General features: G+C 38.1%; 3 protein-coding genes and 1 long non-coding RNA gene across 4 annotated transcripts; 2 read left to right on the top strand and 2 right to left on the bottom strand.

Moving 5' to 3' along the window:
* The first annotated feature begins 433 nt into the window (after positions 1-433).
* On the top strand, positions 434-6500 carry tmem72 (transmembrane protein 72). Its single transcript, XM_086161827.1, has 5 exons — positions 434-509; positions 3506-3572; positions 4127-4198; positions 4484-4623; positions 4773-6500. Exons 1-5 carry the CDS (start codon positions 434-436, stop codon positions 5183-5185), a joined length of 768 nt encoding a protein of 255 aa, XP_086017953.1. The 3' UTR covers positions 5186-6500.
* Positions 6501-7093: 593 nt separating this feature from the next.
* Positions 7094-24587, top strand: rassf4a (Ras association domain family member 4a). The gene is made up of 11 exons (XM_086169027.1): positions 7094-7254; positions 14289-14357; positions 14490-14565; positions 19917-20023; positions 20437-20516; positions 21261-21430; positions 21826-21927; positions 22272-22323; positions 22412-22533; positions 23196-23293; positions 23878-24587. Exons 2-11 carry the CDS (start codon positions 14305-14307, stop codon positions 23945-23947), a joined length of 930 nt encoding a protein of 309 aa, XP_086025153.1. The 5' UTR covers positions 7094-7254; positions 14289-14304; the 3' UTR covers positions 23948-24587.
* Positions 12122-13304, bottom strand: LOC147236456 (growth-regulated alpha protein-like). The gene is made up of 4 exons (XM_086161814.1): positions 13171-13304; positions 12901-13030; positions 12740-12820; positions 12122-12514 (listed from the first exon to the last, which is right to left on the bottom strand). The coding sequence occupies exons 1-4, from the start codon at positions 13235-13237 to the stop codon at positions 12397-12399; spliced, it is 396 nt and encodes a 131-aa protein (XP_086017940.1). The 5' UTR covers positions 13238-13304; the 3' UTR covers positions 12122-12396.
* On the bottom strand, positions 17687-18730 carry LOC147236455 (uncharacterized). Its single transcript, XR_015107824.1, has 2 exons — positions 18589-18730; positions 17687-18377 (listed from the first exon to the last, which is right to left on the bottom strand). It is a non-coding gene; the product is annotated as an uncharacterized LOC147236455 (long non-coding RNA).
* Positions 24588-24656: the final 69 nt, after the last annotated feature.

Below are 24656 nucleotides of genomic sequence, written 5' to 3'. Positions count from 1 at the left end.
AAGATTCTTCCCACATAACTTGTTAATAGATGTTATATGATATTGTACAAAACGCAGTTTGAGTGTTTAAGCTTAATCAATGTGTAGGTCGGAATGCATGCTCACTGATGTGGTTTTGTGTGTGTGTGTGTGTGTGTGTGTGTGTGTGTGTGTGTGTGTGTGTGTGTGTGTGTGCGCGAGTGTGTGAGACTGATTAGCAACTGAGGTATTGAGTCACAAACCTCTCTGAATGTGAACTCAGCCAGTCTTATTTTTGCATTCCGCCATGACCTGGTGTTTTTAACTCACATCTATCAGGCACAGTGACATTTCAGTTAGGAGTTACAATTACAATGTTACTTTAGTAATTGCAAGATCATCAACTATTAGTAGTAATAGAGAAGTGACAAGGTCTACATTTTTACAGAGGTGACGAGGAAGGGTATTCAGAATCATGGGAAACTCAGAGAGTGTTTGGTGGATTGTAGTTGAGTTTACTTGCAGAATCCTTGGTGTTTCTACTGCAACAGGTAAGATGAAAATAAGATTAAAAAACAATTTTTATATTTTCATGGTCATTTTATGTTACTTATTTCTGCACAAATCAATGTACTTGCTTGAAAACACATTACAAGACACTTTAGTCAGTGGTCACATACCCTGAAAATTTATCTGACCTGATATTAAGTATAAAATATTCATAGTAACAGAAGCCATGAGACAGACTTTTCTGAATGAGAGGGCCATTATCTTTTATCAAACGCTGAACACACATCACTTTCCGCAATGACTGTTTGAATCAACTTTAAAATAACAGGAGAAATAAAACATTTTAAGGAAGGGGGACTTTGTAAGACTTTTCCAAGGACTGGCTTATCTCGCAGAGGTTATTGATAATCCATGAGCCAAAATTGTTTGGAGGTTAAAATTTTGAAGTTTGACCAGTTTGTTCTTGACCTCCAAATGACCACAAAACCACTTTTTGACCTATATATAGGGTGCACACTATACAGAAACGTGTGGATAGCCTTACTATTGTCCCTCCTTCTGTGCTTTGTTCAACACACAGGGATACAATGCATGAAGCTGCAAAATCCCCATGAAGTCATCTTGCAGGAAATAGTTCACTGGTCCCTGTCTCCTTCAAAAAATACAGGAGCCTCTCTGCCTAAATTCAAACAGATGGATTCACTGAAAATTTCGTGAACGACATGTGCCATGTATTACACCCAGAGCAAGTCCCTGTATCCTGCTGGGTTACTGTGCTTATGTAGTTACAAGCTCTTATGCATTCGCACCTTTATTAGCTTCCCGTCCTTTGTTTTTGTACAGCCATTTATGGTGTCTGTGTATGTTTGCCTTTGTTTCCATGCCTGTCGGATTGTATGTCCATGTCTGTCTGCCTCCGTGTGTGTTCCAGGCAGACGTGCATGTGGAGTGTAAATATATGCAAACTTTCAGCTGCTTTATATACAGTGTTAATTCCCCTTACACTCTATAGGCTACCTAAGACCCTTTACCAACATTCCCCTGATTTCCCTGTGGTACTGATCCTATCTCTAGGTTCAGATACGAAGGCCGTGGAAACTGCTTCAATATGTGAAATGATCACCACTCAACCGTGCTTAGTGGTTTCACTCTGGATAGCAAAATACTTATCCATTCAGTACTGAGTCTGCTGCAGTGGCTATCTCTAAATGTAACTAGGTGTTTTTGTGAAGAGCTGTTTGACCAAAAACATAACAAAAGTGACAAAACCTAGCCAATGACCCATGATATTCATCTTTCACAAAGCATGATTATTATTATTTTATTTTTTTATAAATAACTAAAAAATAATTTAGTAAAGCGGATGTTACATAAAGAGTTGCATGAATTACCAATTTGTGGCAGCTGAAGGCAGTGTTGCATTTGCAAAGCCAAAGTCTCAGTTCCCATTCAAATGTTGGATTCTGCACAACTGTACTTTTTCCCCTGCTGTTTGGTCAAAAGTGAAGGGCAGATGTGAAAAAGACTGGATACCGTTCATTACTGAGGGGAAGAAATTAGAAAACTAAAATTTCAGTGAGGCAAGTTTTGGTGAAGTCTGATTTTGCTTATAAGTTTATAAATACCATTCTTTTTAATCATGAGGTCAAAATGTTGAGTACTTATAAGGAGTATTAATAAGTCATGCTCTCAAGTCATCCCCTCACAAACAAGTCTATGGCTTTTTCAGATGTAATTGCTTTTCAGTGGCAGGAGAACATTTGAAAAAATTAACCCAGCATGATAATGATAAAGTGGTAATTAAATGTCAGAGTGAGATATTATCTCAACTGTGAGGGTATATTAGACACTTGCAATTACTGGTCCAATAGGATCTGTAACTATCCTATTTTAACTCTAATCACGAGTTCCTTATTATAATATGAAATATAAACAAACAAAATCATGGTATTTCAGTTAATCTGGAATTAATAGTTCAGTCTTGTAAGACGAGGGAAAATGATTTACAGCCAAGTCTAAACTTGATGTGAGCTCAAAATCTTGGTATTAGAAAGAAATCCAAAAGATCAACAAATAACGAGATTGTTTATCCATTCTTAAAAATTTGGAGGCAAAGTAAACATTTTCACTTGGAAACGATCACTATTTATTTTTGGTCATGTCGTATGTGAACATGGTCAAACTGAACAAAAGGAAAAATTGGAATCTTTTGTAACCAGGGACAGCAACACATGTACTTGAATCTTTTTGATCTCGATTACAATGACAAACTCCGCTTAAATCCATTAGTCTCTTGGGAACTTTCACACAAAACTCTTGAGGTTTTGGTGTAAAGAAAATGTCACTCACTATTCTAGAACCTATTCGGGAATATAATTTAACATTCAAGAAATTTTTGTGTGATCAGTCTATCGTAAGTCACTCCAAAACACAACAGGATGTGCCATGAAACTACCACCCACCTATGTAGATTTATCTTTCTTCAAAATTTGAAAAGAAAAAAAAATCTAACAACTTCTCTAGCTCTAAAACTATCTCTTCTAGAATCCCAGAACCTTTCTTGCCTGGTTAAAACATTCTGGATACCTCTCGCTTGATACATTTTTTCACACACAGAAAATGTTACTCACTCAAAAATGCCTGTGCAATGTAACTGACAGTTTGTAACAAAACGTTTCCATAGCGTTCCATATTGAACCTTTGCTTTTCTTCCACAATCTTTTTTATGTTGACCAGTCAACAAATGATTATATAATATCATTCACTCGCAATTTGTCATCTTATTAAAAGCATTATTGCTCCAAAACACGCATTATCATTTTGTGTCATTCCATTGATGTGTCATATCAATAAACAGAAATCTATTTACTTTTTTTCTCTGTTGCCGACCCTTCTACATGTCTACTTTCAGATCTCCACTGCATCCTTTTTGTTGCACAAAACTGAACTTCTGTACTAAGTCTGACATCTGGTGGACAGAATCTGTTCAACAATAAATCCTGAAATTAAAAAGAAATCAATATGTTTTTCTTTTCAGTGCTTTGTGCTGTGGGTGTGGAAACCCTGCAACATGGAGAATTCAATAGCCTCGGTATCTACCTATCGTAAGTGCTGAGTTGCCATATATAATTCGAACTCTCCCAAAAAGTTATTAATCCTATCTTAACTGCTGTAATAGACCGCCTGGATTTTAATTTTGCAAAGAATGTGGGACGTTTAAACTGGAGAATTTTGAGAGTTAATACATTATCTGGCTTCAGGGAAGTCCTTCGATAATGTAACACACGTCTAGAACAAGTCTAGGAAACCAGCAAGGGAATGAACTGAGATGCGAGACTACTTTTTCCTTTGTCTGTGGCTCACAGCCAATGTTTGATAAAGCTACAGGAAGGCTTCTCCCAGGGGTGAACTGCAATTAATTTCTGTTTATTCTATACGGTATGCAAAAACAATTTCTGATCTGTGCTGAAAACGCACATGAGTGATCAGATCTTAGACAGATGGCGTTATATGATTTCAGGATTGTGGGCCAAAGTTTTCTATCCAAAAATACAATGTGGCGAGCATTTTAATCAACTTTTTATATCTTAAAAAGAGCTCACCAGTTTTGTCATGTTTATTTATTGATCCATTGTAATCCAAAATGTTGTCCCAACAGAGTGTCATCATTTTGCATTATGATATTTGAGTTGGCCTTTTTCCTGGAGGCCCTCCTGTTCATGTGTTTGCCGTGAGTATACAGCCTTCATCAACCTCATCTATAATCTCAGATGATTGTATTGTATGAATGTAGTAAATGGCAGTGTCAAGAAGGTGCATAGCCCACATCCAATTGTATGATATTCTTTACCATTTCCAACAAATGGCCATCTCTCATCCTATAAATCCATCCTTCTGGTGAAAATGTCCTAGAAATAGTATCTTGATTTTCATTTAAAAAAAGTATAGAAAATGCTGTACTGTAATGCTAAAATACTTTTTTTTTACCATTTTTTTACTTCTTATCCCTTTGTAGTTATCCTCCAGACTGGCAACTATTTATGTTGTGGGGGAAGATGGCTCGCATTGGAGGTTTCCACAAGTTCCTCTATTATTCCATAATGTCTGTGGTCTGTTTCTTGCATCCAGTTTTGGTGTGGCATGCAATTATCCCAGGTATGAAATGTTGCTTGTGGGTAAATATTCTAATAGTTATTATTACAGTGTGGTGTAATGTTTTGTAGAACAAAGAATTTAATTTTACACATTATAATCTTTTATGTGCAATATGGCTGTTTGAATAAAACATATCTACCTCATTGCAGGGGTAATGCTTCTGATAACTGCCATTTTCAACTTCATACTGAGCAAAAAAGGGAAGACTAAATCCCAGGAGAGCTACAACAACCAAGGCCTGACCACAGTGTCTGTGTCAGAAAGAGCAGCCTCAAACAATACATTTTCATTCTACCACATGGGGTTTGGAAGGAGAGGGAAGGGACTGGCTCTCATAAACAGGGACTGCTCCAATGGGCCGAGTGAGAGAGGAGAGAGTGTCCAAGCCATGATGGATCCTGAGCAGACATCAACAATGAAAGAAGGGAGGTTGAAAGACAGGAGACAGACATGCCTGACAGTGTGGGAGGAGCCGACAGAAAGAGAGATGGAGGTGATAGGACAGCACTGTGAGCCTGAGCCAGATACAACTTCAGACACTGCACCCATGATCACCGACTAACAGCCCCTCTGCTCTAGGACAAAGCCTTTCAAAGACTACACACAATGGAAAAAATATTGGTGTGTCTGACCAGCCAAATGTAGACTTTTTATCATTTTGAGCATTCAATGACAAGAGACTGGGGGTTTATATGATCATAGAACTAAAATAGGAATAATATTTAAAAATGCAATGTCTCACATATATAGATATAATGTACTTCATTAACATATATTTGACCTTAAAATGTGTAAATTCCAAAGCAATAAAACATTTAGAGCAATGGTTTTATATGCTTTTAGTCTGATAATATTTCTTTGCAAATCCTGCTTTGATCAAAGAGAAGCTACAAATAAGGTGCAATCCAATCCAATTAGTGCATCATGAATTATTTAGAAGGAAATAAATTTGATTAACTGCTCCATTCATTCAACATGTGAGGGAGAGTGCGCAAATGTGACAGCAGAAAAGCAAATGTAAAAGGTTCTGCAGGTGCATGTATTAGTCACATTCAAGACGCTTCATTGTGTGTTTGTCATGTATGAGCTGTGACCATGGCAACAGAGCTCTGGAGGGAGTTCTTATGTTATTATGATGATGAGGAAAACATAAGATCTCCCACAAGAGCACCACCATGGATTAGTGTCTCACTAAAATACATGAAATGTGTCTAAAATGGCAGTTTCAATTCCTAATGCTTTTCAGTATGAATAAACAATGTAACATCGCACTTATATCAATAAGGTGAGATAAATAGACACACACTTAATATGTATCAAAATTGCCTAGCTTTTCATTTGAGACATTCAGACAGCCTTTGTTCATATTCTGAACACACAGACACACACACACACACACACACACAGGCACATTTCCAACCCCCTTTTGTCTGAAAACTGTAGGTATGCAGCCTTAAGAGGGGCACTCGCAGTAGCATCAAAGCTATGAGAGAATCAATAAGAGCAAAGAGCCTCATTCATTACGAGCACGTCACTGTGGCCTGCAACCACACAGCAGACACATGACTCAAACATACCCTGCAGGTCAAAAAACTGGGTTAAAATCTCCTGCAGGTATTTGGCACTTCTTAAAAAAATCCAATCCTTTTTTTGGTTTGTTTGTTTTTCATTTGTTTTCTTTTCTTTCGCTTTATTTTGGTACTAGAACTGTAACATGTAAGGTTCGAAGAAGAGAAATTAGATCTCATTGTGTTTTATGCAGAGAACAGGGAGTCTTTGTCCAGACTCCACTACAGCTGCTCATTGGCTCACAATCAGGGCAGTATTGTCTATTTCACTGCCAGAGCTGCATCATAAAATAGAGGAGATGGGGAAACAAATCCACCAGGATAGCCAATTTACTCCTTTAAATGTTCAAGAAACTTGAAGTTGTTTTTGTTCTTTCCATATTATTCATGGTGAGTTGTTCTCTTTGAGGGAAGTTGTTTAGTTGCTTGAGCCGCTCACTTCCTCTCTACATGTCAAATCATAAATCCCCTTACCAAGAGGGAGAGGGAGAGAGAGAGAGAGAGAGACTTCCTGCATTTGGTGTTTCCACCCTACAATAGTTTAGATAGGAGATACTGGCTCAAAAACAGGATGAAGAAAATAAATACAATTCATGGTGACTTCACCTCTGTTTCCTCACTGAAGTATGGGCGATGTTTGCCTTGGGGTGTTTTTTTTTAATCTTCGTGGGTAATAACAAAAAGAAATAGAAGATAAAAAAAAAAGTGTTGCTGTTTTTTCAGAACTATGATGATTGCTGGCTTTACCTGAGATTTTTGTCTGTAAGTACTCTTTGGGCAATAAAAGCAACATTTTGAAACAATGTTGTGACTGATAAAGGTGTAAAAACACCCTGAGGAGACTTGATTGAGCGCTCTGCAGACTCAGTGTCTTTTGGCTACGCCTATTCAAAACGTTGATTGGCTGAAGTTCAGCAGCACAGCCTTCTATTGGCTTATCCTGCTGTCAGTTAACAGCTTTCAGCCCGGAACGCTCCATGGCCGAGGACGCATGAAGAGCGAGACAGAACAGATAGTCTGCCGGCGGATAAACACAAGAACAACGGAGACAGTTACTTTGATGGTAAGACACACCCAAACCACAATTGAAGTTACGCATTGCTGTTAAAAATGCAAAAGTGAAGGACATGTTACTGCTTTTCTTTGACCTCTTTGGAGGTAGAGACATTTATCCTTGGGATACTACGCCTGCTTGACAACAGGAGCTCCGAAGTTTGATGCGTGATTTCATGGTTATTCAGGTTAATGCTTTTGCTAATACAGTGGTGTTCGATTAGAGAAAGTAATCTCTCGTCCATTAATGGCCATTACGTCTGTAAACAGAAAGGTTTGGTTGTCTAAATGTGCTTTTAGTGCTCTATTCTCCTCCGGACATTTTTCGTATAGGAGTGAATTATCTTTGGGCGCAGCTGCCAGGTTAGGTGCGATAATTGGGTGCAGCTCTCGCGATGACTGACCCAATTAGCAGGAAGCAATGCGCGGCCTTTGTCCATTGAGGGAGATTAGAGTTGTGTAACCTGGTAAAGAAAAGAGATGAGGAGAGGCGTGTTATGTTAATTCACCAATTTCTACTCAGAAGCTAATGGAACGACGGCTACTCTCCTTATCTCCTTATTCTGCTCTTACCCTTTGGTCCTGGGCAGCCAAGATGCGGATGAATTATTCATAATAATGGCGACAGACTGGAATCCTTTAAGTTATAGAATATTTATATACCCATTTTTATGTGTGAATATGGAAGAGAGCCAAACTGACCACCACAATTTGCACATGCTGTGAGGGATGAAAGTGGAGGTGTACAATGGCTGTAAGGAAAGAGAATTTTTAAAGAATATAGATCTTGAGTTATTGATATGCTCAAGGGAACCAACACAGTAACACATGAATAAATTTGAAATTCAAACAGCACACACACACACACAAAACGCACTGTGTGTGTATATAAATATCCATCCATCGTCTGCCGCTTATCCTATTCAGGGTTGCGGGGGATGCTGGAGCCTATCAAGCTGTCATCGGGCGAAAGGCAGGGTACACCTTGGACTGGTCGCCGGTCAATCGCAGAGCTACATATACAGACAGACAACCATTCACTCTCATTCACACATCTTGGCAATTTTCCCAATTTTTCCAATTAACCTGCTGTGGGAGGAAGCCAGGGAAATCAGAGGAAACCCAAGCAGACACTGGGAGATCATGCAAACTCCACACAGGAAGGTCCCATTGTCGGAATCAACCAGGGTCCTTCGTGCTGTGAGGCCGAAACGTCAACAACTGAGCATTATACATATACATTTTGTTGCATTACATGTTGTGTCTTCATCTTTTATTATTTATTGATGTATTATTTATTATTAGTATTATTTAGCGCTTCTCAGATGTCAGATAGCTTGATTTTCAGTCACAGAGTGGTGTGATTGATATTGGGAAGTAACTCGCCTGCATTTTGTGGTCACAGTCACTGCTCATGCAAGCATTTTTCTAAGGGAAACTTCGGTTGCAGCTGCAGGAAATGGAAAAAAAGAAAAGATAAATCCTTGTGTCTGCCATGTTTTTTTCTGAAGAAAATATGTTACTTAATGATCTATCGCAATTTCAATGGAATGAAATTGTGTCAAGAAAAAAATTCTAACCTTCTAAATTGACTTTATTTGGCATTGGCTCTTTTAATGCAGCAATTCTGATTCCTTTATCCTTCCTTCATCTTTAACTTCATGGCCTCTTGTAAGTTGTCATGAGCGTTTGTCAGGGAAAGTTGCATATCCCTGTGTAGACACTAGGTAGCAGCATTGTTATGTTAACGTCACAAAGCACGTGAACCACATTTGAAGCACATAGCAAACAGTTACAGCTAGAGTTTGCAAAAAGGATGAAAATGGCTGTAGACTTCGCAAAAATGATAGTAATGGCTATAATGAACACTTTTTTTCCAGACAAGACAGGAACATAGGGTAACTTATCAGAGCGGAGGTAGGAGCACACAGGTAGACTACATCTTTTATAGGCAAGGTAACCTGAAAGAGATCAGTGACTGCAAAGTAGTTGAGAGAGTGTAGCCAGACAGCATAGGATGGTGGTTTGTACCTGTAGGATGACTCTGGTGACAAAGCAGATCAAGAGGACAAAGGCAGAGCAGAGGACAAAGTGGTGGAAGCTGACAAGGGAGGAATGTTGTGTGGTTTTCAGGGAGGAGTTGAGAGCGTCAGGGAGAGCTTCCAGATGATTGGAAAACTACAGCTAATCTAATTGGGGAGACAGGTAGGACAGTACTTGGTGTATCATCTGAAAGGAAAGTAGATAAGGAGACTTGGTGGTGGAAGGGGGGAAGTGCAGGAGTATTTACAGAGAAAGCGGTTAGCAAAGAAGAACAGCAGATGAATAAGGAAAATGTAAGACAGGTATGGGTAGAAGAGGTGACTATTGTAAACCACAAAGTAGCAGAGATTAATAAAAGTGAAGTGAGGAAGGCATTGAAGAGGATGAAGAGTGGAAAGGCAGTTAGTCCTGATGATATACTTGTGGAGATGTGTAAGTGTCTAGGTGAAGCAGGAGTAAAGTTTCTGACTAGATTATTCAAGAAGATCTTTAGAGAGTGAGAAGATGCTGGAGGAATGGACACGAAGTGTGATGGTGCCCATTTTTAAGAATAAGGGGGATGTGAAGAATCGTGGCAACTATAGAGGGATAAAGTTGATGAGCAATACAATTAAGTTATGAGAAAGAGTAGCGAAACTAGACTGAGAGCAGAAGTCAGCATTTGTTAACCGCAGTGTAGATTCATGCCTAGAAAGAGTACTGCAGATGCAGTAATTGCTTTGAGAATGCTAATAGAGAAGGTTAGAGGGAGCTGCATTTCGTTTTTGTAGACCTAAAAAAAAGCATATGACAGGGTGCCTGGCAGGTTAGACGGGAATCTCCATGGACCAGGATGTTTGCCGATGACATTGTGATCTTTGGTGAGAGCAGGGAACAGGTTGAGGAAGATCTGCAAAGGTGGAGGTATGCGCTGGAAAGGAAAGGAATGAAGGGTAGTCGCAGCAAGACAGACTATTTGTGTGTGAATGAGAGGAACCCGGGTGAAACGGTGATGCTACAGGGAGTGGTGATCTAGAAGTTGGAGGATTTAAGGTACTTGGGGTCAACAGTCCAGAGCAGCGGAGAGTGTGGAAAAGAGGTTAAGAGATGGGTTCAACAGGTTGAAATGGATGGAGAAAAGTGTCAGGGGCACTATGCAATAGAAGACTATCAGCCAGAATGAAAGGAAAGGTGTACAAGACTGTGGTGAGACTAGTGATGCTTTATGGCTTAGAAACAGTTACAATGACGAAAAGACAGGAGGCAGAGCTAGTGGTCCTAGAGATGCGGATGCTAAGGTTCTCTTTGGGAGTGACCAGGATGAACAGGATCAGGAATGAATCTATCAGAGGAACAGCACATATTAGATGTTTTGGAGAGAAGGTCAGGGAGAAGAACCCTACAGTTACAGCTCACATTTGACAGTTTACAAACCGCAACCACAGTGCTTTATTTTATCTATTTTTAATTTTGTATCACTGTTCAGGAATCCTGCCTCTTAATTGATTTTGTTAGTTTTTTAAGCCAAATCCAACAGATTTTATAAATAAAATATAACATGTCTGAATGAGATAGAGAGCACGAGAGTTAGTAAGATATAGAATAAATAATGTTTAATCAAATACAAAAGATCGATATTGTCCCACAGGATGATTAATGATGTTCCAGTGAGAATATGTCCCCATTTCCACCAGAAGATGCTTGTTGAGTAGTTAATTGTAAAGTTTAAAGATCAAACACAATGCAAGATGAAGAATGTCTCTGTCTCTTGTCATTCTGCTATGAAAGTATTGCATATTGGGTGTGCTACCTGTGCTATTTTGACCAGCTTCATCAGTCTACATTTCCCAAACAGAAGTGCATCAATATCTGAACCAATAGTGATGTAGTTTCAGATTAGTTCTCTTTTATTTTGCAACATTTTAAGTACCACCAGTAAAATAATAGTTACTGAGCTCAATGGTATAGCAGCATATTCAGCATATGTATTAGGTAAAATTAGTATGACTCCACTATACTTGTAATGCCTTTTTGTCAACGTGAGACTAATTTCTAATTGCTTTGGGGTTAATCTATCCATCCATTATCGACCACTTATCCTACACTGAAGAGTGTCTGGGATAGTAGAGCCTATCCCAGCTATCATTTGCTGAGATCTGGGGTACACCCTGGTCTGGTCAATCGCAGGGCAACATAAAGAGATAAACAACCATGTACTCTCTCATTCACAGATTAGGGTAATGTTCCCAATTTTTCCAATTAACTTTATACATATATTTGGACTTTGCTTTGCGGTTGAATATCTCAGTTACATGCATTTAAAATAGAATTTCATAGTTACAACTAACAGATGATTCTCCACAAAAATTAAAATAGTGTGTAGCTCTTGTGATAACTTTGTGATCTTTGCATTGATATTTTTGCTATTTGTTTTAAGTCTGCTGGACATCCAGCAGATTATTAACTAATATCTTTCACGCTACAAGTAACCTCGTAGTCACTGTTTTCAACCTTCTTTCATACACATCATGTTTTTACATGCAAAAAATCAAGTGACACACCACCAAAATTAAAAAAAAAGTCCACTCTGTAGTTTAATACTGCTGCTGCTGCTGCTTCTGCTGCTGTGTGTAAGTATTCAATTGCTCTGTCTGTCACTCCGTCACAGGCACATACACTCAACAATAACTAATTATTTGCAGTTGCAGTTATATATTTTTCTCACCAATTAAGTGAAATTAGACCATTTCCCATGTCGTATCTGACAGTCCATCAGAGGGTGAAAACCCCTGCTCCAAGCAAGCAATAGTGTATCCTATCTTAAAGGAATAAAGTATGCTACTCACACAGTCAAAAAAAATCATGATACATATTTATTAAAATAAAAAAAAATAAAAAATGTCAGTCATCTTTTGAAAAATAAATATTTTTTAGTTGCATTTCCATGCATAGAGCTACACATAAACAATATTGATCATATAATGCTGTTTTAAAAATGAAACATTGATATTTCTAAGCCACCGGGGCTTATCTTTGTAATACCACAGTCATTCATACATAGAGAAAGTCTTCTGCCACTGGCCTGAAAATGAGTTACAATTTCAGCTCACTTTTTTTCCACACATTAGCTTCAGCTTGAGGGCAATGTACTTTCACTTTTGCCATGGCTCCTCTGTCTAGGACCTCCTCTGCCTCTCCTTCTCCTCCTCTTCAAGCATTGCTTCACATTCCGCCCCTTCAAATGAGATCTAATAAAAACAAAAGTATAGTTTGTCAATTGACATTAATACAGTAATTAATACAGTCAGATAGTCAGACACTTTTTCAACCAATGTAAAATATCAAATTGACCTACTATGATGGTCCTATATGATCCTATTAGCTGACACATATTGTCACTATAAAGCTGTTACATAGACGTGTGTGTGTGTGTGTGCGTGTGTGTGTGTGTGTTCACTGATGAATGGTCTTACCTCTTCCAGCAATGTATGAGCTGTAAACCCATTTGTCCTTCTGGATCCAGACAGACCAACTCATTATTTTTTAGAGTGACTCTGGAAAAAACAAATACTTTTAGTTACTCTACATTTCCTATATCATGTGTATTTGAAGATTTGCAAAATTAGACACTCACATCACTGTAACTTTGTCACAGCGGGTGCTTATCGGGTGTACTTCAAGATCCTTCATTGGCCTTCTGACATATAGTTGTGTTCTTGGACACAAACATCTTCCCGGAACAAATGTGCTGTCTGATTCTCTTACTACACAGACATAATAAAACGATTACACATTAAATACTACTCAGATTTGGTCACATCATTTAATACTTCATTTTCTTATAGATACCAGTACATTAAAATACATTTGCATATGTGCTAAGATCAATGTGTCAAATTCTTACCTGTGAACAGCACACAGCATACACCCAGAACAACGAGACGACAAACTGACTGAGAATAGGGATTCATACTGGAGATTGGCTAATCACTGATACTGAGCTCCTGAACTCCCCAGACTTTTATACTGTTGCTCCTCCCACACCCACTAAGCACTGGTGTTTTCAGGAAATTCCCTCCTTCAAGGTTGCTGAGAACTGGAATGCCATTCCTTAGCTGTCATTAAGGAACGGACACTACGGAGGAAAAGTGAAAATATATATATATATATATATATATATTCTGCTCAAAAAAAAATAAAGGAGACACTAAAATAATAAATCCTAGATTGAAATGAATTAAATATTCTTATTAAATACTTCATTCTTTACATAGTTGAATGTGCTTACAACAAAATCACACAAAAAATTATCTGTGGAAATCAAATTTATCAACCCATGGAAGTCTGGATTTAGAGTCACACTCAAAATGAAAGTGGAAAAACACACCACAGGCTGATCCAACTTTGATGTAATGTCCTTAAAACAAGTCAAAATGAGTCGATGTTGCTTCCTAAGTGGACAGTTTCATTTCACAGTAGTGTGATTGACTTGGAGTTATATTGGGTTGTTTAAGAGTTCACTTAATTTTTTGAGCAGTATATATATATGTATATAGCCACATTGGTGCTATCTTTTGTGAAGAGACACTGATTAGCAGCTAGAGAAACGGTCAGAGACTGATGTTGCAAGGATGGTCAATGAGACAAATATAACTATGTATGTGTTTAATTAGAAAACATTTAAACCAGATTGGTCTGGCAATGATACATACCAAACAGAGCCTTCTGTGAAGCATTGTCACAACATGTTAGCTCTGCGCCAGGCCACTGGCTTTGTTTCAAGAAGATCACATGATTTATTGTAACTCCTGTTTTTCTTTAAGCACAGCCGATAGTTCCCCAAGATTTCATTTGAGTCACTCATGTTGGCTCATGAGGTGCATTGTATAATACAAAAGTGTACCCCTCTTTGACTCTCTCCCCTCTTTCACTTTTCAGATTTTTATAAAAGTGATTGAACTCACTTTTATAGATGTAAAATATATGTGATTTGATATTAATATCTGTCTCTTTTTGCAACAGTTGGACTTGTGTCAAAATGGGTGAGCACCAGACCTATGTGAAGCTTAGTGAAGAAAAATTAATACCAAAGTAAGTCATTTTGATCCAGGCTTGCAAATAATTACAGATAGTGTGATTAATAGTATTATGGCTATTTTGTGATTTACCACAGATTAAAACTTGGAGCTGATATGGCTGTTTGTGGATTGTGTCCCTATTTAGGTCTGACATTTTGTCCTTGCTTCGCACCTACAACTGCTACCATGAAGGGAAAAACTTCCAGATGAGGATTTGCGAGGTAAGACAGACCAATCAAATCAAAAAGAAAATATATAAAGAAAGAAACCTGAAATAAATGTTGAGACTTGATTGACTTGTTTGTTTTGCAGAACACTGGCTCACACTCAAAACCGAAAACCAGCACTGTGCTTCTCAGGCAAATGATGAAATAAAAAAAAGTGTTGTTCAAACAAGCCCTATCTAATATTTAGACTTTAGTCCAGATCAGGAATTCCTGAATGATTTTCCAACATGATTTGGGCCTACAATGTCACAAAAAAAATCATTTTTTTCCTTTAAAGAACAACAAAATGGTTGCATACAACTGCTTAGCAAAGCATTTCCACCTATATTTTTTGCTGTGGTTGAAAGTTGTTTGCAGGAGTGTGATTATTTGTTTGATAATTGGTCTGTGGGTTTCATGGTCAGGAGTTTCCCATAGTTTTCACCGGCAGTTTTTATGTGTATGTGAATATGTGTCCCAGGTATTCCCTTGTGGAGTTTACACATGGTTGGGGACTTGTGGCCTTTGTGGTTCTGGCTAGGAGATTAGGAAGGGAATGGAAGTCCTGTAATGTTGTGTGTGTGTGTGTGTGTGTGTGTGTGTGTGTGTGTGTGTGTGTGTGTGTGTGTGTGTGTGTGTGTGTGTGTGTGTGTGTGTGTGTGTGTGTGTGTGTGTGTGTGTGTGTGTGTGTGTGTGTGTGAGAGATCAAGTGGTCATGGTCTCTCCCTCAGTTCATTCCCCTGGCAGACAGACTCACTACATTATCTCATTCTGGGAAAATCCAGCATTTTTCCCTCTTGGGACCCCTGGAATGGGCATGACAGTACACAGTCCATATTCTGTGTGTTGTTTTTAATCCGTAGAAGCCTTAAACCATGTCTCAAGGGTTATTCTGTATGGGGTACCGTTTGTTGTAAAGAGCAACCCAGTCTATGTACAAACACTTTTGGGTGCTGATTCAGCATTGTTTGTTCAATGTCAAACTCATTTCCTGTGGGTACAAGGCTCCTCCATGGATGTCCGTCATCACCAATCTGTTTGTGGGCTTCCTGGCCACAGTATCAAGGGGCTATCCAAGGGTGCTGTGTCATATATAGGGGGGTCAGAAATCTTGTCTGTGGATTTCCATAAGCGATGTGGTCCTGATGCCCTTGTCACATTGTGACATCAAGCAAGTCCTTGTTTGACTTTTTGCCAGGTGTTGTTGGGATAAGAGCCTCCTAGTCACAGCCCATGGTTCTTTACTTGAAATCCCCTCAGGGTCCCCTCAGTGTTTTAAGAGAGTTGTAAGTAAAAGGGATCAAGTATCTCTGGTGCTTTTTTTTATTATAGTGAGGGTTGATGCTTGAAATGGAAAGGCAGATTGGTTCAGCATCAGTTCGCTTATGGGTCCAGCAATTTGTAATCTGTTACCCATGCAGTGTTGGCTCAATTACAACTGGGGTATTTTAGTGTGGAGAAAAATAATAAATTATAAGTAACACATCAGATTGTCTTGTTAGATCAACGCCACATGAAATTGACCCTGATGCCTTTTCAGACAGAAAAACTGTCTCTCACAGCAGTTTTCAAAATGTTTGGTCAAAGTGCTCGAGGAGGCGCCAGAGCACTTCAAGGAAGTGCTGTCATTAAAAAAAAATGTGACAGACAGACAAAGATTAATCCAAAATCGATTGAAATTTCAGATGAATGTGGTACCAAAAATGAAATCAAATACATTAATGTTGCAATATATTTTTATGCTAAAATTAATCATTCAGTGGCAAATGAATAGTAATGATATCTGTGATGACAGAGTGCTGTTTAAGTTAGGCTCACCCTCCAATATTTTGAGAAGGTCTGACATCCAATAATACACCCAGTTCTATTGTAGTACTTTCAGTCTTTGACTTTATGGCACTTGATTTGTTTGTAGATTCTCCAACCTTTTCAAAGATTTTCGAGGAAATTATTTAAACACTAAATATACTGAAGGAACAATATATATGACAAAGATTGTTTTTCACTTTACCTTGATTAAATTAGGATATTTTGAAATTACTTTGTTAGATTATACGTTACCATTATGCAACTTTTAAGCGAGGCCACCAACTTTAGTACAGCTTTGTAGCACTAGATGGCAGTACTACTTGCGAATAAAACATTTAGACCCTTCCAACGATACAGTAGTCCAGAGTTACATACAATTAGGGCATGGTTTCAACTTATTGTGGTCATAGTAGAGATCGTACCTAATTTGTATGGGCCCTTTGTGTTAGTGTAAATTCATTTATTCTTTTTTTTTTGGCCGGGGGGGGTATTCTGAGCCAAAACAGAATGTGTGAAAATGCTAGCATTATGTAAGGGGCAAGTTCACAAGTTTCCTTCATCTTTTCATACAAATTTGTAATTGAAATGTAAGTGTTTTTTTTATAATGTTCAATAGACTGCCAGAGGACCTGAGACCAGCAGAAAATATTTTGATCTATGACTTCACTCAAAGAAAAGGAGAGAGTTTCCTTTATGGTTGCTTAATTTGACTACTTTTATACCTTAAATGTTATAAGCTATTTTGTTTCTCAGCTTATTTTATTGCTATTCATCCGTTTTATCTTTTGCCTAAGAAGACTGAAAACATATCTGGTCAAAGAGTAGGATATATTTTCTATGTAGTGGACATATATATTGCCAAATACTGAATATGATTAATTTTGTCATATTACTTGCTTTTTTTCCTTTGCCATTAACCTATAGCCACAGCTGTCTTCATTCATCAATGAACAAAACCCTAAGTGCATTGTATCGATCTTCGTTCTGGGGAGGCATCTCTCATATCATCTCTATCATTTGCCACAAATGTAGGGTTTGCAGTAGCTAAGTTGTCCGAGCAACCATCCCTCCAATCAAAAGGTTGGCAGTTTGATCACTGGCTCCCCCTGTCTGCATGGCGAACTGTCCTTGGGCAAGACAATGAACTCCAAGATGCTCCCAATGACCTGCATCTTAGCATCTTGGATGGCAGCTCTTCCGCCACTGTTCTGTGAATGTGTTTGTGAGCGGGTTTGTGCTTTCTAGTGTAAGGAGCTTTGAACCGGCAAAGTCTGAAAATGCTAAATAAGTGGAGACCATTGACCATTTAAAAAATGTGTAAACCCCATGAAAACCAAATAATCCAGTTATTTAATAGTCTCTCAGAAACTTGATTTGGGATGCATAGCTCGTCAGCTCACGAGTAAGTAAACAGCAAATAACTTTCATCAAGATTTTTTGTATTTCAATAAAACTGCATCATATACATTAAAATATTAAGCAATGTAAACATGGAATTACGTCCTCAGTGCATCGAAATAAATAGACATTTATTCATCTCAAAACCTCTGTGGGTTAATCCATCACAATAGATGCCAACATTCTTCTAAAGTGCCCGGAGGGATCTTCTCAAACCACATTGCTCTCAAGTCCTTATTTGTGCAAACAGCCAGTCTACAGGGTCTTTATCTTTGGAGTCTCGTTCTTTGTTGATTTTGAGAGAAAATTCCTCTGTATTATTCAGACTCAGACTTGAAGGCCTGGAAGTCCTGTGAGTCCGGGTAAGTGAAGTTGATGCAGAGTGTTTCATCTGAGTCTTTGAGAGCTGCCGTAGTCTGGTAGATCTTTGGAGCCTGAGGGGACCGCAGCTTGGGGCCTCCACAGGACGGGCAAGAGCCATGATACTGGTCATGTAGTCTTCAAGCGACTGGGAGCTCTGGGTAGACTGGCAAGGTGAAGAATTGACTGGCGAGTCTTCCAGTGTTTCGATGATGGTTGGTAAGAGAGGCAGGGAGAGCAACAACTGCCTGCGTTTCATGCTGGAGTAGAAAAGCAAAAAAGAGAAATTACTTTTTTATACCACTGAAGCATTTTTTTTTAATGTCATAGCCTAAACATTAACAAAAATGAAATTGTATTCATTTGCTAGAGTGTTTAAAATTTTGAAAAATCAAGTAATTGAAATGTTTAGCTAGTCACAGTTTTGCCATACAGTTAGAAATAATGAAGAGGAGAAAGAAGCTTACTCACCTTTGATGCTGAATTGCTGTTGGCCTAAAACACAGTTAGAAGCAAATGGTTGTGAGACCAGGTCTGTTGACTATGACTGGGCTGCTGCACGTCCAGGCTTTATAGAGCTGCTCTCCAGGAGTGATTAACCACCAGTGCTAAATATAACTCTGCTGGCCTTACTCACATCTTTGCATGTGTATGTGCATGCGTGCATGCGTACGTGCCTGTGTGAGGGTGTGTTCTTGCCTGTACAGGAAGCTTGGGAGCAGTGGGTTAGCAAGGTTGGGTGGTTCAGCCTTGCTGAATGTTTATATTTCAGAAACAATGAAGACATGGGAGAACTTTACCTCACATACTTTATTCTTTTCTGACACTTGAAAATAAATTTCTCACTGAAAATAAATTTCTCACTGTGAAACAATGATTGACTATTTTGGTTTGTCAACCAGATTTCTATTCAGTACATTTAGAGAACCCAAAATACTGACCTGCTTGCTTAATCATCCCATTTAAATCATTTGTACCTATCCGTTTAATTCTTGAAAAAAAAAACCTTTATTGACCAAAATCTTTGGTTCTGCTCTGACGGTTTCATAGTTGTTTTGGTCAATGAGTGGATACAGTTTACAGAAATCTAAAACCTGTTCTAAATAATAACTCATATTTGCTAGTTTAAATTGAGTTTAAATTTAAGTTTAAAATTAGTTAGAATTTTAAATTGTATCTGTCAGTTGCCTTTTAAGGCCAGCAAAACCATTCAATGTAAACAATAAAATTGTCCAGGACAGATTTGTGAAAATAATAATTTGTCATATAGAAACACTAAATCAGTCCCCAGCATTTTATAACCTCACTGATCTGATATTTGAAATAGCTAAATAGCTGTGTTCCCATCTTGTACCCATCTTGAGCAACGATTTTATTAATTATTCATGACATTATTCAAAAAATCAATTTGATCAGTCAGTATGCAGGATGCCTCTTCTGTTCTTGTTTTCAAGAAAATTGTATTGACTCATTCAGCTTTTGAAAACTAGTTAATTATAGAGCAAAGAAGATTACGACATGAAATTTGTAAAAGTAGCAATTAAAATAGGCTTCGCTGAGCACGTACGTGACCAAAAGCAGTCATGTCTCTCTTGTCATTATCATTCAAAGGTGGCTTCACCCCAGTAGCATATAAAATTGGGTGGGTCAAGACTGAATTTCTCTTCTGATCTTTAACTGTTTGCGACTGCTCCTGCACGTATACCTGATATTGAGCCACTGTGGCGAGGAGCCAGCAGGATATCCCCTTTGTTCAGGCCTGCGCTAAATATGTGTGTGTTTGGTATCTGTGTTTACAGGAGGATGGGGGGCTCATCCTTGAGGGGTTGCTGAACATTTACTGGGGTCTGTGCCGACCAATCAGACTTCAAATGTATGATGACAATGAAAGACTCCGTCTCAACCGGTAAAAGTGCCTCATCCAAACTCTGAGAAACGCCATCATATGCAGAGTAAAGTACCATTCTGTAGAGTTGTGATCTGGTTTTCATTCTACCCTGTATATTACAGTATAGTTAAGGGAAGGGGGCTGCCTCATCTCTACTTGCACAAAGATGATATAATAATTATTTTGCTTTCCACAGATTATTTTGAACTAGGTCCTGATATGAAAATTATATGAATACATTATTAAATCCAACTTTATTCAAAAATCATTTACATACCCTGTAAGTGTTACTTTTCATACAATTTGAATGTATCATATCAGGTTAATAATTTCTCCAAGCATTACTTACTTCACTTTGAAGGGGTAAATTTTGTCTACAGTCACTGAAAATCTGAATTTAAGACAATAATGCATTGTTTTACTTTTCACAGAAATTATAAATTTACTGTGGCAAAACAGCTTTCAGCTGAGTCAAACAATAATTCACCGGGCAGAGAGAATGGACCAGCTAGTGAGTAACAAGCACGTGCGGTTTCTTCTTATACACAACACACTCTCACCTATCCTCTGGATTATTGTGGATTACACATACTAGATCAGATTACTGTTGGAATGGTGCCTCATTCAGCATTTCCTCTCGAGGTTGGCTCACGTGGAGAGCAGTTTATAATAAAATGCCTTACCAATCAGATCATCAACACTATAAATAACAAGGATATGACTATTAGTCAGAGATCTGACTGTAAGTGGTATTTTTAGTGGCTATGATATGCACTTGAGGACTTTTTTACAAAAAAAAAATGTAAAAAATGAATTGTTTTCCCAGATAAGGCTTGGAATTCACTACAAAGATTTATTCACTACAAAGAATAATGTATGAAATGCTGCCTCAAAGGCTCTGAACGAAGGTAGAAAATTGAAGTAGCCCATCACCTTTGAGTTAAAATTATACAGATTTCAGTACAAAATTTCTCTTTTAACTGAGCAAATAGACATAGTTGTTATTCAGGTAAAGCAGCTCCCACCAACTTTGTGTGAAGGTTTTGAAACTTAAACATTTAAGAGAAAAAATGTTCACACAATACAATATACATAATGACAAACAAGTTGCAAATACATTTATACTGAGTCACTGTTACTTTCGATTGCTCATAGACCAACCAATCTAAATGAACTGGATCACATTTTGTTTTGAAATCCGTGTGTGTGTGTGTGTGTGTGTGTGTGTGTGTGTGTGTGTGTGTGTGTCCTCCAGATGGTGACACAGAGGTTCAAGAGGAAGATGAGTCTCCTCAGCTGCTTAGGACCAGGAGTGATGCTTCGTTCATGCAAGTTCAAAGGAGGTCAAAGACACACAATGCCAGGGACTTACAACGCTTGCGCACACATAGATTCTCAATCAATGGACACTTCTACAACCACAAGGTACTACAAAAAGAAAACATGACATGCCCATGCTTATACTGTATGTATCCTGTCCATGACACGTGCGCAGGTGCAAAGGGGCACAGGTCTCCAGAACGGGTGTTCCTGTTCTTGCACTCTTTGACAATAGCCGGCTGTGTGCTTGTTCCATTAATGTGTCACAGGCTGAAAGATTACTCTTCCATCAGTCTTTTCTAATTGCAGTGTGTGTGTCTTTCCAGCTGTCGACTGAGGCACTTCCTTTCAGCTTAAAATTTCCGGTTCACAGTGTTCAGGTTCATGAAAAATTACTCAAATCCAGGAACTAACAGCGTTAAAGGAGCATCGTACTCTATGTACAGTACTTGGCGTTACACATTCCCACTGAGATAGTTGTGTTTTTTTTTATCTCTCAGACATCTGTGTTCACTCCAGCCTATGGTTCGGTCACGAATGTGCGAGTAAACAGCTCCATGACCACTGTACAAGTCCTCAACCTGCTGTTACACAAGTTTAGGGTAAGCATGAAGCAAAGCTTAGATCTTGAGTCGTATGATTGCTTCATACATAAGATTGCATGCTTCAAAAAAATGAAAAAGATATCAACCTCACCCTGACTTTGACGGCGGTTGCTTGAGCCTTGTTAGGCAAACGAAAATGGATATTAATATATAGAAAGCAAATCATTGTATTTGCTTATAAACAGAAATGTATGACCCACTGAATGTTGAGAAAATAAATAAATCAATAAAGAAACTTTTTTGTTTATGAATTAGTATTTCGCACACAGATTTGGCATTTGAGAAAAAAAAAATATTTTGGATTTTAAACCAACAGGTTTTTGGTCTTTACTTTGTTTTAGGTGGAGAATAAATCAGAGGATTTTGTTCTTTATATGGTGCATGAGTCTGGAGGTTAGTTATAACTTTGATAACTCAACCAATTGTGCCTTTGTATTTGTTTGTCTGTGCTGAGTTGTGTAATTTGTCTATGAAATCGTAGAGAGGACCCGGCTGAGGGATGACGAGTATCCTCTTGTGTCCCGAGTTCTTTTTGGACCTTGTGAAAAGATCTCAAAGATCTTCATCATGGAGGCCGACCTGGGAGAGGAAGTCACTTATGATGTGTGTTTGAACCCCCGCTCTCTCTCTGCTTCCTTATCTCATTACCAATGAGCATCTCTTTTTCATTTTTTTCACCTCTAACAGTTAGACAATAATACAATGGACTAATGATAGACAGCTTGGTTATTTTTAGGGAGTCAAGGAAAGATCTCGTCCTTTGGGAAAGATGTACAATGATATGAGATGTTGTGACTGCACTGACTTAAATGGAACTATATTGTTGCTGCATGAGAAATTTTCTTGAAAACAAAAACAAAATTTTGCTGTACTTGATATTTTCAGTCATTATATTTACTGTGAATGTGGAGATACAGGAGAATCTGTTTGTAAACCTTAGTACTTTTATTTTCAACTTATCATATGCAGCAGGAAAAAAGACTTTCTTTTCAATCACCCAGTCTTGCTGCTTTTTCTAATGTTCTCTCAAATTGAATTGAAAGTTGCATGTAGTTGTTCCTGTTAACTGAGCAATTTAAGACTGCAACAGAGGTAATGCTACTTCACTTTGTGTACGCTCTAGTTTGAAGTTATTGAACTTAAAGCAGACAATTTTTAAATTAAATTGAATTTTCAACTTTAATTTAGACAAAAAAGAATAACGTGTGCAAGTTAGTTAGATGTATCCACTCATACTGTTTTGTTTTTCATATTCATCTCTCTAGGTTGCCCAGTATATAAAGTTTGAGATTCCTGTCTTAGACAGTTTTGTGGAGAAACTCAAAGAAGAAGAGGAACGTGAGATAAACAAACTAACAAAAAAGTAGGTTTGATCTTTCGACTATGTAAAGTCAGTCACAAAAGTGCTACTTTGCTAGACATAGACTGCTTAAAAGAACTTTTTTAATACTTTATACATGCCTTTAGGGAGTTTATTCTCTGCATTTTTTTTCCCTTTGTGGATGAACCTTAAGCAGTGGGCAGCCACCTGAGTATTACCACTTGAGCAGTTAGAGGTTCACTGTTGCTCAGCAACACTTGACAGGTTAGAAAGAGCTTGGAAATTAAAACAGGAACTTTCCGGTCCAAGACGGCGCTCTTAACACCTGAGCCATGCCGCTGCTCTGTGCCCCAATGCTTTGTATATATAACCATCAAAAATTGACTGTAGCCATTGAAAAAGGACATTATCTCTGTAAGAATCATCAGTTCCTCTTTGCAAAATGATGTTATTGATTAGTTCATAGATCTAGAATTTTAGCTTCGTACCCCAGATTTGACTAATTCACTGAAGACACAAACAGAAAGTGTTCAGGATGTAACCGACATGTATGAATACATTTATTCTGTGACATGTGTACTTGAATACGAGAGGGAGCATCTAATTGTGTTTTTTCACCTGGGCAGGTACATCGCTCTTCGATCCATGATTCTACACCAGCTAGAGGGCAGAGCTCACAATAGTGAGAATATATGAGTGTCGGTTTGTCTTAAGACAGTTTTTGTTTCATGTGAATTGGAGAGGGAAATTCTCATAAAAAAAAAATGTCGATTGTTGATTTTGAAAGTCTTCATAAAACGTGTTTTTTTTTGTGATGTTTTTACTGAAATTTTGTATATTTATAGAAATCATTTTTGGAATTGTTTACTCTTACTTGGACCTTTTTATGTAATATACCAATATTACTGTGGCCTTTATGCTGCTCACTGCCTGCTGACTCTAAACATACTACCCAGCTGAAACAACCGACAATGAAAAACTGCCTTTTTTATTATTTCCTGCACTCCCAGAGTGACTGAGGTGCAGATTTGCATTGTTCTACTGAGTGACCCTGTTTGCCAACAAGTTCCCATGAGCTGTGTGTGTATCAACATTACACAATGGGGTATCCTGAGAAAGGAGGGCTGTTCCTTTTTTCCCACAGTTCAACAAACAAAAAGACTGTTGTCATTTCAGTGAACCAGTCTTGACATTAAACACTGACCTGTAGTCAGCTGACTGTTACTATTGTGATTATTCTATTGATTTGATCAGGACAACTCCACACCTTCTATGCCCACAATACAGTGCGGATTTGCTTACAATTTCCTGGTTGTTTTATGTTTGGCTGATAGCATGTTATTTTGATTATATCCAGGTAATTTTTTAAAGATTTCTAAAGTAATGCTCTGGTGATTTTTTTAAA

This window comes from Fistularia commersonii, chromosome 2, assembly GCF_037954325.1.
Source record: "Fistularia commersonii isolate RoL2024-O1a breed Wild chromosome 2, RoL_Fcom_v1.0, whole genome shotgun sequence".
Lineage (NCBI taxonomy): Eukaryota > Metazoa > Chordata > Actinopteri > Syngnathiformes > Fistulariidae > Fistularia > Fistularia commersonii.
Note: the sequence above shows the minus strand (reverse complement) of the source record. Positions and strands in the feature narration are given on the sequence as shown.

Coding starts and splice junctions, on each gene's coding strand:
- rassf4a (XM_086169027.1), top strand. CDS start 14,305: ATGGGTGAGCACCAGACCTATGTGAAGCTTAGTGAAGAAAAATTAATA. Junction 20,024..20,436: donor GAAAGACTCCGTCTCAACCG/GTAAAAGTGCCT, acceptor TACTTTTCACAG/AAATTATAAATTTACTGTGG. Junction 22,324..22,411: donor TATGGTGCATGAGTCTGGAG/GTTAGTTATAAC, acceptor ATGAAATCGTAG/AGAGGACCCGGCTGAGGGAT.
- tmem72 (XM_086161827.1), top strand. CDS start 434: ATGGGAAACTCAGAGAGTGTTTGGTGGATTGTAGTTGAGTTTACTTGC. Junction 3,573..4,126: donor AGCCTCGGTATCTACCTATC/GTAAGTGCTGAG, acceptor TTGTCCCAACAG/AGTGTCATCATTTTGCATTA. Junction 4,624..4,772: donor GTGGCATGCAATTATCCCAG/GTATGAAATGTT, acceptor ACCTCATTGCAG/GGGTAATGCTTCTGATAACT.
- LOC147236456 (XM_086161814.1), bottom strand. CDS start 13,237: ATGAATCCCTATTCTCAGTCAGTTTGTCGTCTCGTTGTTCTGGGTGTA. Junction 12,821..12,900: donor TGTGACAAAGTTACAGTGAT/GTGAGTGTCTAA, acceptor TGTTTTTTCCAG/AGTCACTCTAAAAAATAATG. Junction 12,515..12,739: donor CTCATACATTGCTGGAAGAG/GTAAGACCATTC, acceptor TGTTTTTATTAG/ATCTCATTTGAAGGGGCGGA.